The following is a 16,164-nucleotide window of genomic DNA, read 5'->3' on the forward strand; positions in this document are numbered from 1 at the left end:
TGGATAAAGGTCCTTGGAGGTGAGTGCTTGGAATTTGGTTGAGGGGAGTTGGAAGAGACAAATGCGGCGTCGAAAAGCTGCGGGTTCTCTTGACGTGCAAAGCCGAACATTCTTTTCCTTCAACTTCCACACATCTTCCTTTGACACAACTCCCCCTTATTTATTTGTCTAATTTTATCTTGAGCCACAGTCGCATTATCGCATTATTCAAGCTCACTGCAACACCGCCATGGATTTCGCCGCGTTGATGTCCAAGGAGATCTCCAAGGCCAAGGGTAGCGATGCTTCGAAGCCATCCGCCAAAGATACAGGGAAAAGCTCCCCCGCACCAACGAAGAAATATATGCGACGAGGCGATGTCGAAGCTGCCCGGATTGAAGCTTATAACGAAGAGCAAGAGCGACTTGCACGGGAACGCGAAGAGCGCATGGCGAATAAGCGCAAGCTCGAAGAAGAAGAAGCGGATCGAGTCCGAGAACGCGAGGAGAAGAAGCGAAGACTAGCCGAGGAGTCGAAGAAGAGGAGGGAAGAAGAAGAAACAGCCAAAGAACGTGAACGGCGGCGGAGGCTCGGTCTGCCTGAGCTGCCTGAGAATACCCCAGCCGACGGTGACGCAGAGGAAGATATCGAGGAGGAGGAGCTTACTGCAAAATTACGAGAGATGAATGCGCCAATAAAATTGTTCGGAGAGGACTATCGAGCCCGTCTTCGACGATACCGTCGTCTAGTTCAGCGGGCCGCTATTCCCAAGAAGAAGGTGACCGATGGACCTATTCCCACCACCCTGGAGCCCGTGTCTGGTGGACAGATGATCATTCCAGCCAAGATCCCAAAGGACCAAGAGAACCGTCTGTTCCTTTTCCGGCAATTGGCATCTTACTTCAACATGGTTTTGTCGGAATGGGAACTGGCACTAGCCAAGCGTGACATCTCCGTGCGAGAAAGTTTCCAGGGAAAACAAGCGTTCAATGCTATGATCCAATCACGCGAAAACATGACCCCGTTGTTCCGCCTCTTCGAGAAGTCCGACCTGGAGGATGGGCTGTTGGAACCAATTGTTGAAATTGTGCACAAGGCGCAACAACGGCGATATGTCGATGCAAATGATGCTTACCTACGCGTGAGCATCGGTAAAGCGTATGTCGATCCCACTGGTAGATTTAGAAATGACGCTAACATACCTATAGAGCGTGGCCCATCGGTGTGACCATGGTTGGTATTCACGAGCGATCAGCACGAGAGAAGCTGCATCAGAGTGACCAGCAGGCACATATTCTGAGTGACGAGATTACCCGCAAGTATTTACAAAGTATCAAACGCTGCTTGAGCTTTGCGCAAGTCCGCTGGCCGCCGGAGGATCAATTGCAGATGATGGGTTAGCCCGTTGAGAATAGTGTCCGAATATACCCATAGCGTTTCAAGAAGGAAAACATGTACATTTAGATTCATTTTGCCATCAACTTGAACATCAACTTGAACTGGTCTCTTTCAATAACCCGGAGACTGTGACAACGCGGTACCCTCTGCGATTCAGCTCCGGCAATACCTTCTGTAACATGGGCACCGTCCACTCTCTCCGATCATGGCAAACAATGATGCTCCCTGGCTTGACCATACTCAAAATATGACTCGCGTTCAGTTTCCAAAATGGCACCTGCGGATCATGCGGATACACATCCCCGAGCACCAGCCGATAGCCCAGCTCCTTTACAAGGGATCTCATCCGGGAGCTGAAAAATCCCGAGCCAGGGCGAAAGAGCCAATTCTCGGGCTGTGGTGTATTTCCTGCGACATAAGCGTCCTGGATTCTGGCATGGACTGATCGGACCTGATCTGCCAAGGCGTCGTCACTGAGTGCACGCGATGGTTCATCATACATGGCATGGTTGGCCAGTTCGTTGCCAGCTCGGACGAGATCAGCCAAGACAGATTCGTGTCCTGGGATCTGGGATCCTATCAAGAAGAAAGTGGCAGCTGCATTGTGCGATTGCAATAGACGAAGAATTGCAGGTGTGTGTATGGAGGGCGCGTCGTCAATCGTCAATGCAACCACTTTGTTGCTTGTGTCTACGCGGAAGAGTACGTCGGGCCAGCGACGTTGACAGTAACGAATGAACAGACTTGGGGGTTTGTATATGCAATAAAATGGTACCAGGAGAAAAAAAGTGGTGAGGATGGCTTGAAGCATGGCTTATGCGGAGGATTGAAGGTGTTTTGTCCGAGATCGCGGGAGACGTAGCTCACCTCTACATCAACTGGTCAGTTTTCTACTACTTTTGGGATTAAATTAAGACAATACGCTCATTTTATTTCAGTTCCTCTCCATGTAAGCACCAAACAAAATCTGTCCGAGATACTTAAACGTCCTCACTCATAAGGTGCCATTAGAGTATTTCCTAGCACCTTGCTGGGGAATTCTTCCTCGCCGAGTGTCGTTGTATGTGCCCAAGGCTTGAGCCGATTCTCTTCGTGGATGGTGCTAGCGAAGCATCCACTCCATTTCAGGCGAGGGAAATGGTTGCAAACCTCCTGGATAGTCGAGGGATGAATGAGATCTTATATGAACCAGTATTGTCTGTTTCCTGGTTAGTTAAGGCCAGTGAATAGTAAGTAATATGGCCTTTGGTCGTCAACGAATCCTGTGTCCGAACAGTTCAAATAGAAAACATACCGAAGATCGTTGCCAGCTGAAGCAATTGACCGAGAGCCGTGATTTTACCCTTTTCACACAAGTCTTGATGCCGGATGACTGCTTCAGCCACGCTCTCGGCCTGATCTTTCGGGGCGACGGCGACGCCCCCGCCTACAAAGGAGGGTTGTAGGTTCTGTAGAACTTCCAGTGCTTTCAAGCCTCCAAAGAACTCGAAGCTCATTCTGGTGGCCTCCAAGTTACTTTGAGTTGCTCCGATATCGTGAAGCAGGCAGGCAAGGAAGTAGGTTTCATCGGTAAAGGCCCATTCGGGGAACCTGTACCGCTTGATCGCAAGGCCAAAGTGGTAAACCCGAAGGGAATGATTGTATGTTGGCTCAGGAAGATGAGACTTGGCATACTCATCGATCCGCTGGGCGAGGGACGTTGCGGGAGTGGGAACTTCGGTCACTGCAATGAATGGGGCAGGTGTTGCTGGAGGATCAGCGAGAAGAGCAGTTGCTGACGATAAAACAGGAGTGAAGCCATAGGCTGAGATGGGGTCGTTGGATGGCCACATCTTTTGAGGGCACAGGTTAGGAATAGCTCTGGATGGAAATATTTGGGATACTCGGAGGTTTTATGCTCTCTCTCTCTCTACTTCCTATTCAACAGGCTAAAAATGAATCTCAATCATCCATCATCCATTATGGTGAATTGGTAAGCATATCAGATGTCAGATGCCAGATGTAGAGAGAAGATGTAACCATGACTCACTTGCCACCAGACCTCCAGGGCTATTTTTAGATGTACATTTGTATACCTGTTCCATGATCGTACTTTTGGAGCAGTTCAATACATTTCAATGCATTCTTGGAGCCCAAAAAGTGACTGCGTTAGGTAAGGGTACCTACGAGTAGGTAGTTCTCGTATTCGAGTCTTTGCATTTCTCTCGAGGCTTACCATTTGTAGCGGCTGCATGTTGCTATTGAAGGAGAACAATAGGATAAACTTCTATAATCATGGGCTCTCTGCAAAATGTGCTTACGCCAAAATCGGGACTTGATTGTATGTACAGGAACCGAAGAGCTTGCAGAGTAGGGGACAAAATCCTTGAAAATAAGATAGATGAAACAATGTACGTGCCTTTCCATGCCAGTTCTAGGGTTGTACAGATCGGATCGTGATATACATGCATATCCTCCAAACACTCATCGTGTAAGATCATTCCACATGCGCGAGAATGTCTTCCACCAACCACGTACAGCGGACTGGTCTGTGACTGTCGACACTTTGCTGAACGTATCTTCCCGAGCCAGCTCCGATGTATTGCCATTTGGGTAGACATGGTGACCATCCATGCCGTTCATCACGGAAAGCGAAGACCCATGTAGTTTAGCAGATGGTGCGTAACTACTATAGTCACTGCGGGTGTCCTCGCCGTCTATCAGATGCCGAGCAGCGTAGACGCACCCACCATATGAGAATCTGACCAGAGAATCTCCAGTCAGGCTGCCGATGATATAAACCCCCAGTGCGACCTCGAGGTCCTCGATTGCTTTCGCACGGAGAGTTTGGCCGGTGACTGCTGGGTCCTCTTGATTGCCCTGCCCCAACACTTCACAGCGGAGCTCGGGATCGAGGTAATCTAGCGTGCCTCGCCGGCCGGCAGCATATACGAGGCCGCCCACGGTCTGAGAGAAAACAGTTCCATCTTGGCGGCGGAATGTGACCGTCGCCAGGTCGCCGTGGACTTCCACGGCTGTCACTTCAACATTAGGAAGACCTTCATAGAGATCTTCCCAATTCCGGCTTTCAAGGAATGGCGTTGAAGTTGCGCGTCGGTACTTTGGCCGCTGGTCTTTACCAGCGGTTTTGGCTGCGAGAGCAGCTCGTTTCATAAGACGGTAGACACCGGCATATTCTGGATATGCTTGCTGATGGCAAGCCCGAAGAGGTGATGGGCGGTCATTTGGAGACCATTTGTATATGTGTAAAATCTTTTGATTAGGGGAGGCGGAGATGATGGAATCTGCGGCGGAGAAGCCAGATCCAACAACGAGTAGCGGAACATTAGGCGAGGACTTGGTCTCAAGTAATGGACGTAGCACCGGCTCCGGTGAGAGAACCTCGGAAAATATTCCACTTGCCAGGACTAGGCGCTTGCAGTGGAGGTTATGAGAACGAACATAAAATCCAGTAGTGGTGCGGGAAATGCCCTCCAATTCTTCCCCACACCGAAACGCATCATCGATATGTGCAGCCCCCGGATAGGCAGCAAAGTAATTGGCGATCTCGCGCCGCGTGGGCCTGGTATAAGATGGTAGATCTTCGCCTGTCGTCCTTTTGTGATGGTCGGCAAAGGAGTACCCGGGCAAGGACAGCATTGCCGCATAACTCAATGTCTGGATATCCCAACTTGCGCCCCATGGATCTTCAGTCCATTGGCCTCCGGGCTTCAAGGACTTTCCAAAAACAAGATGTGAGACAGCCTTCTCGGGCTGTGAGCGCCAATCAATATTTGAGATGCAGCCGGGCTCGTCCACATCCACACTTGGCCGTACAAGAGTGTCCAGTAAGACGTTCACGGGAAGGGCCTGAGTCGAGTAAGATAGCCGGGAGGCGTCAAAATGCGCTGTAAGAGCATTCACATCGGCGTTCAAAATTTCTGGCGCAGCTTTCAACTTGGTGTCCAATAGATGATCGGGATGTGGAGGGTTAGATGAGTAGAAAGGGATATGCCCATGGAGGATATATGAGAGGATCATAGCCGACGGCCCATTGCCTGGTAAAATCGGGTTCAATCAGTTGCCGTTTCACAGGGACTTCTAACGGCGTGGGGTGGGATGCGGGGCTCAAGCGGAGCAAAAGTCCCCGATGGCTTCAACACGCGACGTCAACCATGATAGACGTACCGACGATGATAGTGTCAATCTCCATTGGTGGCGATGTATATCAAATCAGTGATCGAGGGTGTGGCATACTGGTATAGACATGCGACAGTAGGAAAAAGGGTCGATCATCCAATCAAAGCAGGATGAGATCCTCGTCACATTGCCTTCTCAGCGGAGGTCAATAGCAAAGCCATATAGGAATGTGACATTTGTAGCCAAGGGAATTCAAGAGGAAAGGCGAATGCCCCGGACTAAATGGGGGGTTCGTATCGACAGGTCCGTCGATCAATAATCAAAAGCTGACAAACTCTGGGAAACCGGTCCACCTGCAAGTGGGGGAGAAGAGGAGACTCGGGAAAAATCGACGATTTTCCATTTGCTGGGAGGAATGAGCTGGGAAACTGAAACCGGAGTATTGCCGGGGAAGTGTAGGGTTTATCATTCTATCATGTCTCTGGGTTGAGATTGAACATATTTGAACGAATGTGATGTTAAACCTGTATGATGCGCACATCCGAAATGTCCGATGTAGTTCGGAATGCAACATCCCCCAGATCACTATTCAGCCCTAAGCCCTAACTTCCCAAAAGGATGAGGCTGCAACGCGGCCCCGGGGAACATGAGCTTCAACGTCAGAGAACTGACTGCGATGTCATGATTTCTACTTCCGATCCAGTTTTTCTATAATTCTATTTGCGCTTGGCCTTGGGCTCCCCCAATAGGGAACGCGATCATGTATCACCTGGCCAAGTCGCTGTACTTAGCCGCCACAAGTAAAGAAGGTAACTACTCTATCACCATCGCATGATCGCATGATCGCATCACCTTCCACGCTAATTATCCTCCTCAAGAGTATTCTGTTCTCCTGCTTGGATTAGACAACGCCGGCAAAACAACACTCCTCTCCCAGATCAAGGCGCTGTATCAACCCCGTTCTGATGGCGCTCCGGCCCCCAACCCCGGAAAAACCGTCCCCACCGTCGGGCAAAATGTCGCAACGATAGCGTTACCAGACATGAACTTGAAGATTTGGGATGTTGGAGGTCAGATCTCGATGCGCGGTCTTTGGCAGAGCTACTACACTAGCTGCCACGCGATCATCTTCGTGGTCGATAGTGCCGACGTGGGTCAAGATCCCGATATCGCACGACTTGCTCGGCGCGCAAGCTCTGTGGCAGGTCCAGCGCGCAATGGCGCAAGAGGGAGCACAAGTGCCGAGGCCTTCTCAGAGCAAAACGTCGGAATCAACGCGGGCAGCAGTGAGTTCGGGCGATTAGACGAGTGCCGGCAAGTCCTCGAGTCGGTCTTACAAAGTGCCGACGTCGCCGGTGTTCCCATTCTGGTGTTAGCAAATAAGCAGGACCGTGAGGACTGTGTGGAAGTGGTTCGCATCAAGGAAGGGCTTGTCCGGAAGGTGTTTGAAGGAGAAACAGGAGGCGGCGTCCGTGACAGTCGTGTGCTGCCGGTCAGCGCGCTGCTTGGGTCTGGGGTCCAGGCGGCTGTGGAGTGGGTACAAAGTCGTGTCAAGTGGAACAAAGAGGGCAGGCCTCCAGTGATGCGTTGATTCAAAGTTGGGGCTGCCGACCACTCTCGTACATGATGTCGAGCGCAGCATATCAAGGTGCATAATGGCGTTCATGATAACTACATTTTCTGTTAATCTGTTAATATACCAATAGAGTCTATTCAATGTCAAAGTTTGGTCAACTATCAGCCATGTCATCTAGGTGGTGAAGCTACCGCAAGAACGATTTCAGGCATTTTATGCTGCCGGTTAGACATTACATGTATATGGTATTATGGATTAGGATATGTAAAAAAAAGGGCGCAGCACAAGAGCATGTGAAGGGGTGTGATTAGACGAGGATATGAGCTGCCCGAGACAAGCAGGATAGGCGCAGAAGCAAGAGTCGGCTTAAACATACTTGGTAGGCCGGAATTCTTTGTGCCGATGATTGGGGGCAATTTTTTCTCAGCGAACACTTCCGGCAGTCCCACGGGTCTTACTCGCCGGTTGCTTCTTTGGCCAGCTTCGTGCAATGTCAATGTTGGCTCGGGGAAACCACATCTCGAGGAAAACATAGATCAAGAAGTCAATCACGACACACAGACAGAATAGCTTGCCTGCCCAGACACCACAACCGTAGTAGCGCTTCAACCGGTCAATTAGCGCAAAGCTGCGGACGCGATCTCCACTCGCTTCCCAGCCCTGGCCTGGATAGTAACCATAGAATTCCTCTGGGCTGATGTCGCCGATAATTCCTTCGTACACGCGCTCAGTGCGCGCGGCCACATCCCGCCATGAATACATCATCTTCACCTGATCATGAAATCGATCCGTGCGCACTTTGTTCGAGCGCAAAGCCGCGATAGCCTTGCTGGTTGCAAGCACGATATCATCCTCCTCCGGTTTGGCGAATGTTGTCATATGCTGAGGTAAAACTTCTGGAATGCCTCCAACCCGGGTACAAACGACGTAAAGACCACAACTAGCGGCTTCAACAATGACTGTCCCGAATGCTTCTGTCAGACTAGGATGGAGATAAATGTCACCTCGCACCATTACGTCTCGGACCTCCTCGTGTCGGACCGAACCCAGAAGTTCGACTTTATCCTGAAGCACATTGCGTTCCAACATCTGTTCCAGGTCGATTGCCTTGGGCCCGGACCCTGCAATAATGAAGCGCGTATTGGGATTGGAAGCAAGAATGCGCGGAATAGATGCAATGAGAAGGTCGGTGCCCTTATTGTAAAAAAGCCGGGAGATGACTACGATTGTAATCGGATCGTCGGGCCCGATTTGTCTGGGGGATATTGGAGCATCGGCGGGCGAGCTCAGACCCTGATCAGGCGCACGAGTAGTATGAGACAGAGGGCAGAAGTTCTCTGCTACCACGGCGTTCGGAATGACCGACACCATTAATGGATCCAACGAAGCCCGAAGCACCGTGTTTTCCTTGCTGCAACTTGTCAGTTGAGTCGTGTAACACGGTCGTGGACGACCTACCAAGTGTGGCTAACACAAATCGCATGATCAACATCACTCAAAGTAAACTTAAGCAATTTGTTGGTGAGAATTGATGCTGCATCAGCGAATCCGAAGAGGGAGTGGTCTGTGAAGACAGTCCGCAGTCCCATAGTACGCGCATGGAGGATAGCCTCTCCACAGAAGCTACTCAAACTGGCATGGCCATGGACTATGTCAATCTCCTCTCGGATGACGATATTGCGGAATATGGGGAAGAACGAGAAGACGGTGGGGAATGTAGTTTCGCGGTAGATGACGAAGAATGGAACGTGGTAGATCTTCAGTCCATTGGTAAGATATCGGACTCCGGTGCGTCCTTTGTATGCATGGGTAATAACAATGACTTTGTGTCCCCGATCAATGAGTTTCTGAGAAGCACTTAGCAAGAGCTCAGATGGAGCGACAAGGTGCGCATGCTTACGGACGACAATTGGTATATGTGACTCTCAATTCCACCTAGAAAGGTCAGCGATTGTGTAAGATACAGGGAAAGCAATAAGGCATACCTGACTGGGGAAAAAAGAAGTCACTGACCATGCTATAACCAGAGCGATGTTAGCAAGTAATGGCGACTAGCAAATAGAACCAATACTGACGCGATGTTATAAGGCATCGTGGCTGTGGTTCTCGGGGCGAGAACTCCGAGATATCGAATTTGCTCTTCGTGTCAAATTATTTTCCATGGCGAACAGATCTGCTGCTCAAAACACCAGTCCATCCAAGCCAGTAAATGCAGGAGACCTGGAGACATCTGGAAGCTGTCCTGATAAGCAGGGCGGTGGTGAGGGCGGTGATCTTGCTATATGTTCTGCCGGCATAAAAGATTCAAAGAGAAGGAATTTGATTCCCACGAGGCATCCCACGCCGACTCCGTCACTGGCGGAATTACATGAGAATGGTCGACAAAAATTCGGGACTTGAGTCCTCCAAGAAGGCTGATGTGACTCCCAAATCCACTCAGTCACACAAGCGCAAGAGAGATCCCCATGGCTCCCAGCCTGCAGCGACTCCCACGCCAACGAAGAAGCACAAGAAACGCGAAAGTTTGCCGACCGCAGAGGACACAGAGCATGGCAGCATCAAGAAGCGCAAGCATCTCAAGGATGCGCTTCAAGGATCGGATTCGCCGGAAGCGTCCCGGAAAGAAAGTACTCTCTCCTCAGACCGCAAAAAAGCGAATGTTGCAGACTCGCGCAATGGCGTCAGCGAAACGGGAGGGAAATCGAAGAAGAGCAAGCGAAAGAGCTCTGGAACGGACGAGACATTGGATGATGCGGCTGCATCTGTGAATACAGGAATTGGTGATGAGGAAGTTGAAGCACCGAAAGTCGAACAACCCAAATCGAAGAACAAGCATTCTGGGGTTTTGTCAAAATTCGAGCGCACCAAATCCGTCTCCAGTGCTAAAGCCAAGATAGTTGAACCCGAGGTCGTTGAAGATGAGACACCTGCTGTCGAAGCCGTCTACGCACAGGGTCTTGAACAACTACCTCAGCCGGAAAACCCACCCGAGCCAGAGCAGATCCCAACGTATTCATCTCTACCCCCATGGCTGGCCAATCCATTGCGCAAGTCAGCTCAGGACACAAAGAAATTTTCCGAACTCGGAATCAAGCCAGATCTTCTCAAGATTCTGGAACAACAGAACTACAAAGAGGCCTTTGCTGTGCAGTCTACCGTCATTCCCCTCCTTCTACAAGGGGAGCAGAACCACCCTGGAGATCTTTGCGTATCTGCGGCGACTGGATCCGGAAAAACACTTTCCTACGTTCTTCCCCTTGTTACCGCTCTACCGCCGAGACCTGCCTCCAGACTCAGAGGATTGATTGTAGTTCCTACACGAGAGTTGGTGAAACAAGCTCGCGAATCATGTGAACTATGTGCCTCCGGATCCAGACTTCATATCGGCAGCGCAGTGGGTAACGTGGCTATCAAGGACGAGCAGAAACTCTTGATGCGCGTCGACCAGGTTTACAACCCGGCCATTCAACAGCAACAGCGCGATGGGCTGAAAGGAAACGACTGGATGAATTTGAGCCTGGAAGATTGTGTCAATGAGGCGATTGACTCTAGCGGGTCTCTTCCGGGCCACATCCAACGATCCGAGCCGAACGTCGACATTCTTATCTGTACTCCTGGTCGCCTGGTTGACCACATTCGTTACACCAAGGGATTCACTCTCAAGCATCTCGAATGGTTGGTGATTGATGAAGCTGATCGTCTCTTGAATGAAAGCTTCCAGGAGTGGGTTGATGTGGTTATGAACTCGCTGAACAGTCGAGAGGCCCCCGAAACCTTCGGGCCTGGTGGAAAGCTTTTGTCTGAACTTGGACTTTCGATCGACGCCAAGCCTCCTCGAAAGGTGATTCTGAGTGCAACAATGACCCGGGACATTTCCAAACTCAACTCGCTGCGCCTCGCTAACCCCAAGATGGTTATCATCGGGTCTGAGGATGCTGCCGACGAAGAATACCCATCTGCTATTCATCCAGATGCCCACTTTGCCCTACCCCCAACCCTATCTGAGCATATTGTTCAAGTAGGCGACGGATCTCTCAAGCCGCTTTATCTGCTGCGTCTCCTTCTTTCTCACATTGAGATTAGTGGGGACCGAGCTCCAAGCGTGTCTGATTCATCCGACTCTGACAGCTCTAGTTCTGACGATGACACTAGCAGCGATGATGACACAAGCTCTGACGATGACACGAGCTCTGATGAATCATCTGATGACGATACTTCATCATCTGGGTCAGACTCGGAGTCAGATTCAGACTCGGACTCAGGTTCAGCCTCGGATTCTTCAGACTCATCTGACTCGGAATCTGATGCTATGGAACTCGTTCCCTCGCCCTCTCGCAAGACTGTCCTGATTTTCACCAAGTCATCCGAGTCTGCCTCCCGACTTGCGCGTCTCATTTCGCTTCTACATCCCGCATTGGCCAAGCGCGTGGGAACTATCATTAAATCCAACAAATCCTCCGCATCTCGCAAGACATTGACGGCGTATCGACAAGGCCGCATTTCCGTGATTGTGGCTACTGATCGTGCCTCTCGTGGTCTTGATCTGGAATCGTTGACTCATGTCATCAACTACGATATCCCAACCAGCATCACTACTTACGTCCACCGAGTTGGACGTACCGCCCGCGCAGGCCGCGCAGGCTCTGCGTGGTCCCTGGTCGCTCATCGTGAGGGCCGCTGGTTTGCCAACGAGATCGCAGCCAGCGTGGATGGCCGGATCACGCGTACGTCAAACATTGATCGTGTCCAGATCAAGGCCGACGCATTAGACTCACTCAAGCCCAAATTCGCCAAGGCTTTGGACAAGCTTGAACAAGAGGTCAAGCGTGGTTAGTCTAGTCTAATATGTGTTTTGCGTTTTATTGTATTTTATGAGTGGTTACGTGTCGGTCTGCATGCATAGCGGTCAATATATTCTTGTATCATAATCTGTTGGCAGGTCTACAAGTCATGAAGTCTCGTGGTTTACGCATTTCCCTGTTATGATGTACAAGAATGGTCATAGTCTTCTTAAGTGGTCTTTTTAGATATCGGATTATATTGATGTTTTCTCTCCCTTCTCAGTTAGACAGTAGAAAAGGGCCAAAAAGGGCTTGTAGCCAATAACTAATTGATATCTTATTAAAACGGTTGAATTCTGTTTATCTGCTATTCAACCAGACTCTACTAGTTCCCCAAGAGCCCCCTTCTCTAATTAACCACATCTCCCCGGCAGATACAATTTTCCCCATTACCCGGTCCTGCGGGGTCTGGGCTATGAGAACTGCAAGATGTCATGCATTCAGCATTCCATATGAGAGGGGTCATTTCAGGCTAAACTCGCATAAATGCCATTCCTTCGGATGGCCTATGGCTTATGGCTTATGGCTCATGGCTTATGGCTTGAATAGCTTGAATAGCTTGTTCTGGAGGTTAATTGTGACCTCAGCTCTAAGACCTCTTTCGCACTTTCTGTGAAGAGAGTATTAAGAGTATGAATCCAAAGGGTTCGAAGCTATTCTAATATTCAAATGTAGTTCGAGGAATAGTAGTAGAACAGGATATCTCCCCTGGTATAGAAGTAAGGACCGCATGCACCTCTTCCCCTGCACCTCCACCCACCTTGACCCCCTTGCACCCTCGGACAACGGAGGACAAGGACGACATGATTAACAAGCATCGGCAAATAAGGAAAAAGAAAAATTCAGGCTAAATGGTGTTCACTTCTAACGCCCAATCTCGGGGGAAACCCGAAACCCCCGTGGGATCCCCTGGGATCGACTGTGCAACTTCCCCAACTCGGTCCAAATGTGTGGGGGCCCTCTCCATACTCCAGACTATAAGTTGATTCCCGCATCACTGGCAAGAATGCTGGAGTATCCGTTCTCGAAGACAGTCTTTTGCGATGCCTGCCTTTCCACTACTTGCCTTGTTGGCCTTCGCGCCAACTGCGTTATCCCAGGCCAACACCAGTTATGCGGACTACAATACCCAGGCCCAACCAGACCTTTACCCCGGAACTACGGCGAAAGTCGATTTCTCTTTTCCAGACTGCTCCAATGGCCCACTCAGCAAGACGGTGGTCTGTGATACCACCGCAAAGCCCCACGACAGGGCCGCTGCCCTCATTGCCATGTTCACCTTTGAAGAGCTCGTGAACAGTACTGGAAATGTCATGCCCGCAATCCCTCGGCTGGGTCTTCCACCTTACCAGGTTTGGAACGAAGCTCTTCATGGCTTGGATCGAGCAAACCTCACCGAATTCGGGGACTACAGCTGGGCTACCTCATTCCCATCCCCCATCCTCACCATGGCTGCCCTGAACCGCACCCTGATCAACCAAATCGGTGGAATCGTATCAACTCAAGGCAGGGCATTCAACAATGGGGGTCGATATGGGCTCGATGTGTATTCCCCCAATATCAATTCCTTCCGTCACCCAGTCTGGGGCCGTGGACAGGAAACTCCAGGCGAGGATATCCAACTCTGCTCAGTTTACGGACTTGAGTACATAACGGGTCTTCAGGGTGGCTTGGACCCCAAGGAACTGAAATTGGCTGCCACGGCGAAGCATTTCGCTGGTTACGACATCGAGAATTGGGGCAATCATTCAAGACTGGGAAATGATATGAGCATCAGCGCATTCGACTTCGCTAGCTATTACGCCCCTCAGTTCGTCACAGCCGTGAGAGATGCAAGAGTTCACAGCGTGATGGCGTCGTATAACGCAGTCAATGGTGTTCCCGCATCGGCCAATTCTTTCTTGCTCCAGACTCTACTTCGTGACACCTGGAACTTTGTCGAGGATGGCTATGTCTCTTCTGACTGCGACTCTGTGTACAATGTCTTCAACCCCCACGGATATGCCTCCAGTGCCTCGCTTGCTGCGGCAAAAAGTATACAGGCAGGCACAGATATCGACTGTGGTGCGACATATCAACTCTATCTGAACCAGTCCTTCACCCAGGGCGAGATCTCGCGCAGTGAAATCGAACGTGCTGCCACTCGCTTCTATTCCAATCTCGTCAGTTTGGGCTACTTTGATGGCGACAACAGCAAATACCGAGATCTGGCTTGGTCTGACGTTGTTGCCACTGATGCATGGAACATTTCGTACGAGGCTGCCGTGGAAGGGATCGTCCTTCTCAAGAACGATGGCACCTTGCCGTTGTCCAAGGATACCCGCAGTGTTGCATTGATTGGACCTTGGGCAAATGTAACAACTACAATGCAGGGAAATTACTATGGCGCAGCGCCCTATCTCACTGGCCCGCTTGCCGCCCTGCAAGCCTCGGACCTTGATGTCAACTATGCTTTTGGCACCAATATCTCTTCAGAAACTACTTCTGGGTTTGAAGCTGCCCTGTCGGCTGCGAGGAAATCTGATGTGGTCATCTTCGCCGGTGGAATTGACAACTCCGTCGAGGCAGAGGGAGTGGATCGCGAAACTATCACCTGGCCTGGTAACCAGCTCCAACTGATCGAGCAGTTGAGTGAGCTGGGCAAGCCGTTAGTTGTTCTCCAGATGGGCGGTGGTCAAGTAGACTCTTCCTCCCTTAAGGCCAACAAAAACGTCAACTCCCTGGTTTGGGGTGGCTACCCGGGACAATCTGGGGGTCCTGCAATCTTGGACATCCTCACTGGAAAGCGTGCACCCGCTGGCCGTCTGACAGTCACTCAATACCCTGCCGAGTATGCTCTTCAATTCCCTGCTACCGACATGAGTTTGCGCCCCAAGGGCAGCAACCCTGGTCAAACCTATATGTGGTATACGGGCAAGCCAGTTTACGAATTTGGCCACGGGCTGTTCTACACAACCTTCGAGACATCACTCGCCAACTCCCACAGAGCTAACAATGGAGCTTCCTTCGACATTGTGAAGCTTCTCTCACGCTCAAACGCCGGATACAACGTGATCGAACAAGTCCCCTTCATGAACTACACTATCGAAGTTGAAAACACTGGTACAGTCACCTCCGACTATACCGCTATGGCGTTCGTCAACACAAAAGCTGGACCAAGCCCGCATCCCAACAAGTGGCTAGTTGGCTTTGATCGCCTGGGTGGAATTGAGCCCCACGCCACTCAGACCATGACGATCCCGGTCTCACTGGACAACGTGGCTCGCACCGATGAGGATGGTAACCGCATTGTGTATCCCGGCAAGTATGAACTTGCGCTGAACAATGAGCGTTCGGCCGTGCTGTCATTCACTTTGACCGGTGATGCGACCACTATTGCTACTTGGCCAAAGGAGGAGCAGCTTGTTCCTCCTTCGTGAAAGGTCTCTCGTCAGTGTATATTGTAGTTGAGGTGTAGCTTGAATATGATATATGGATAACTACAAGTTAATGTTTTGGTGAATAGTAGCGTAGAAAAGAGCTCGGTCAAGAAACCATCATATATACAGCACATAACAAGAGAGAAAAAGACAAAGGTCAGAATAGCTGAGCCGGCCCTTTCGCCATTATCAACATGCATGGTTGGTGAATGGTGGCGTTGGCGCCTCGATCCGGCTAAAACATCGGCGTCATGTCGTAGGTGCCTCCTTAACGTCGAGGTAGTTGGGAGAAATCGAATCAAGCGTCCCTTTGCCAGTTGGACTTTGAGGATATAATTGTTGATGTTGAGCTCCATTGTCGCCCAATTTGAGTAGAATGAAGTCTAATTCACTTTGAATATAACAGAAAGCTGCAAATGATTCGCGTCTTTTCTGAGTCCGATAAATTGCCTTCATTATTCCAGTCTTTTCTCGACATCGAATTGGAGCAGGCCAACATCTGGCTCCGAGCAGAACTTGAAGCACAACGGGCTTCATCTTCCGTATATTGCTGCTCGACGGCCACCTTTCAAGCCCTGAATTTCGATCACAAGGGCGTAACTTGGCTTTGAAGGATCAGGGAGGCCAGCAGATGAGATCAACACAATTTCCTATCTCCAAAATGGGAACAAAGTACAGAAATCGATTTCTTTCATAACGCAGATGGTAATGTCATGATCTGATCCAGAAAGGCAAGAAAGTAAAAAGAGTGTAATGTTCAATGCTCAAAGACGCTCACATATGTGAGTAGGCTGCTGTATTAGAAACGAGCGACACAACGAATCGGCTATTG

At 50.3% G+C, this 16,164-nt stretch overlaps 7 protein-coding genes across 7 annotated transcripts; 4 read left to right on the plus strand and 3 right to left on the minus strand.

Moving 5' to 3' along the window:
* Nucleotides 1-229: 229 nt before the first annotated feature.
* On the plus strand, nucleotides 230-1,380 carry N7489_000026 (mRNA splicing protein PRP18; the record flags this gene model as incomplete). The annotated part of the gene is made up of 2 exons (XM_056705782.1): nucleotides 230-1,137; nucleotides 1,188-1,380. The coding sequence occupies 2 exons, from the start codon at nucleotides 230-232 to the stop codon at nucleotides 1,378-1,380; spliced, it is 1,101 nt and encodes a 366-aa protein (XP_056570084.1).
* Nucleotides 1,381-2,367: 987 nt separating this feature from the next.
* On the minus strand, nucleotides 2,368-3,209 carry N7489_000027 (uncharacterized protein; the record flags this gene model as incomplete). The annotated part of the gene is made up of 2 exons (XM_056705783.1): nucleotides 2,368-2,555; nucleotides 2,672-3,209. 2 exons carry the CDS (start codon nucleotides 3,207-3,209, stop codon nucleotides 2,368-2,370), a joined length of 726 nt encoding a protein of 241 aa, XP_056570085.1.
* A 631-nt stretch (nucleotides 3,210-3,840) lies between these two features.
* N7489_000028 (uncharacterized protein) lies at nucleotides 3,841-5,569 on the minus strand (the record flags this gene model as incomplete). The annotated part of the gene is made up of 2 exons (XM_056705784.1): nucleotides 3,841-5,414; nucleotides 5,545-5,569. The coding sequence occupies 2 exons, from the start codon at nucleotides 5,567-5,569 to the stop codon at nucleotides 3,841-3,843; spliced, it is 1,599 nt and encodes a 532-aa protein (XP_056570086.1).
* Nucleotides 5,570-6,256: 687 nt separating this feature from the next.
* On the plus strand, nucleotides 6,257-7,087 carry N7489_000029 (ADP-ribosylation factor family protein; the record flags this gene model as incomplete). The annotated part of the gene is made up of 2 exons (XM_056705785.1): nucleotides 6,257-6,305; nucleotides 6,375-7,087. The coding sequence occupies 2 exons, from the start codon at nucleotides 6,257-6,259 to the stop codon at nucleotides 7,085-7,087; spliced, it is 762 nt and encodes a 253-aa protein (XP_056570087.1).
* Nucleotides 7,088-7,495: 408 nt separating this feature from the next.
* N7489_000030 (phosphatidylinositol N-acetylglucosaminyltransferase subunit A/GPI3) lies at nucleotides 7,496-9,229 on the minus strand (the record flags this gene model as incomplete). Its single annotated transcript, XM_056705786.1, has 5 exons — nucleotides 9,148-9,229; nucleotides 9,058-9,089; nucleotides 8,973-9,007; nucleotides 8,531-8,919; nucleotides 7,496-8,483 (listed from the first exon to the last, which is right to left on the minus strand). The coding sequence occupies exons 1-5, from the start codon at nucleotides 9,162-9,164 to the stop codon at nucleotides 7,496-7,498; spliced, it is 1,461 nt and encodes a 486-aa protein (XP_056570088.1). The 5' UTR covers nucleotides 9,165-9,229.
* A 217-nt stretch (nucleotides 9,230-9,446) lies between these two features.
* On the plus strand, nucleotides 9,447-11,906 carry N7489_000031 (putative ATP-dependent RNA helicase DBP6; the record flags this gene model as incomplete). Its single annotated transcript, XM_056705787.1, has 1 exon — nucleotides 9,447-11,906. The coding sequence occupies one exon, from the start codon at nucleotides 9,447-9,449 to the stop codon at nucleotides 11,904-11,906; it is 2,460 nt and encodes an 819-aa protein (XP_056570089.1).
* Nucleotides 11,907-12,956: 1,050 nt separating this feature from the next.
* Nucleotides 12,957-15,332, plus strand: xlnD (beta-xylosidase XylA; the record flags this gene model as incomplete). Its single annotated transcript, XM_056705788.1, has 1 exon — nucleotides 12,957-15,332. The coding sequence occupies one exon, from the start codon at nucleotides 12,957-12,959 to the stop codon at nucleotides 15,330-15,332; it is 2,376 nt and encodes a 791-aa protein (XP_056570090.1).
* Nucleotides 15,333-16,164: the final 832 nt, after the last annotated feature.

Source organism: Penicillium chrysogenum (assembly GCF_028827035.1).
Source record: "Penicillium chrysogenum strain IBT 35668 chromosome Unknown utg000001l_segment0_segment0, whole genome shotgun sequence".
Lineage (NCBI taxonomy): Eukaryota > Fungi > Ascomycota > Eurotiomycetes > Eurotiales > Aspergillaceae > Penicillium > Penicillium chrysogenum.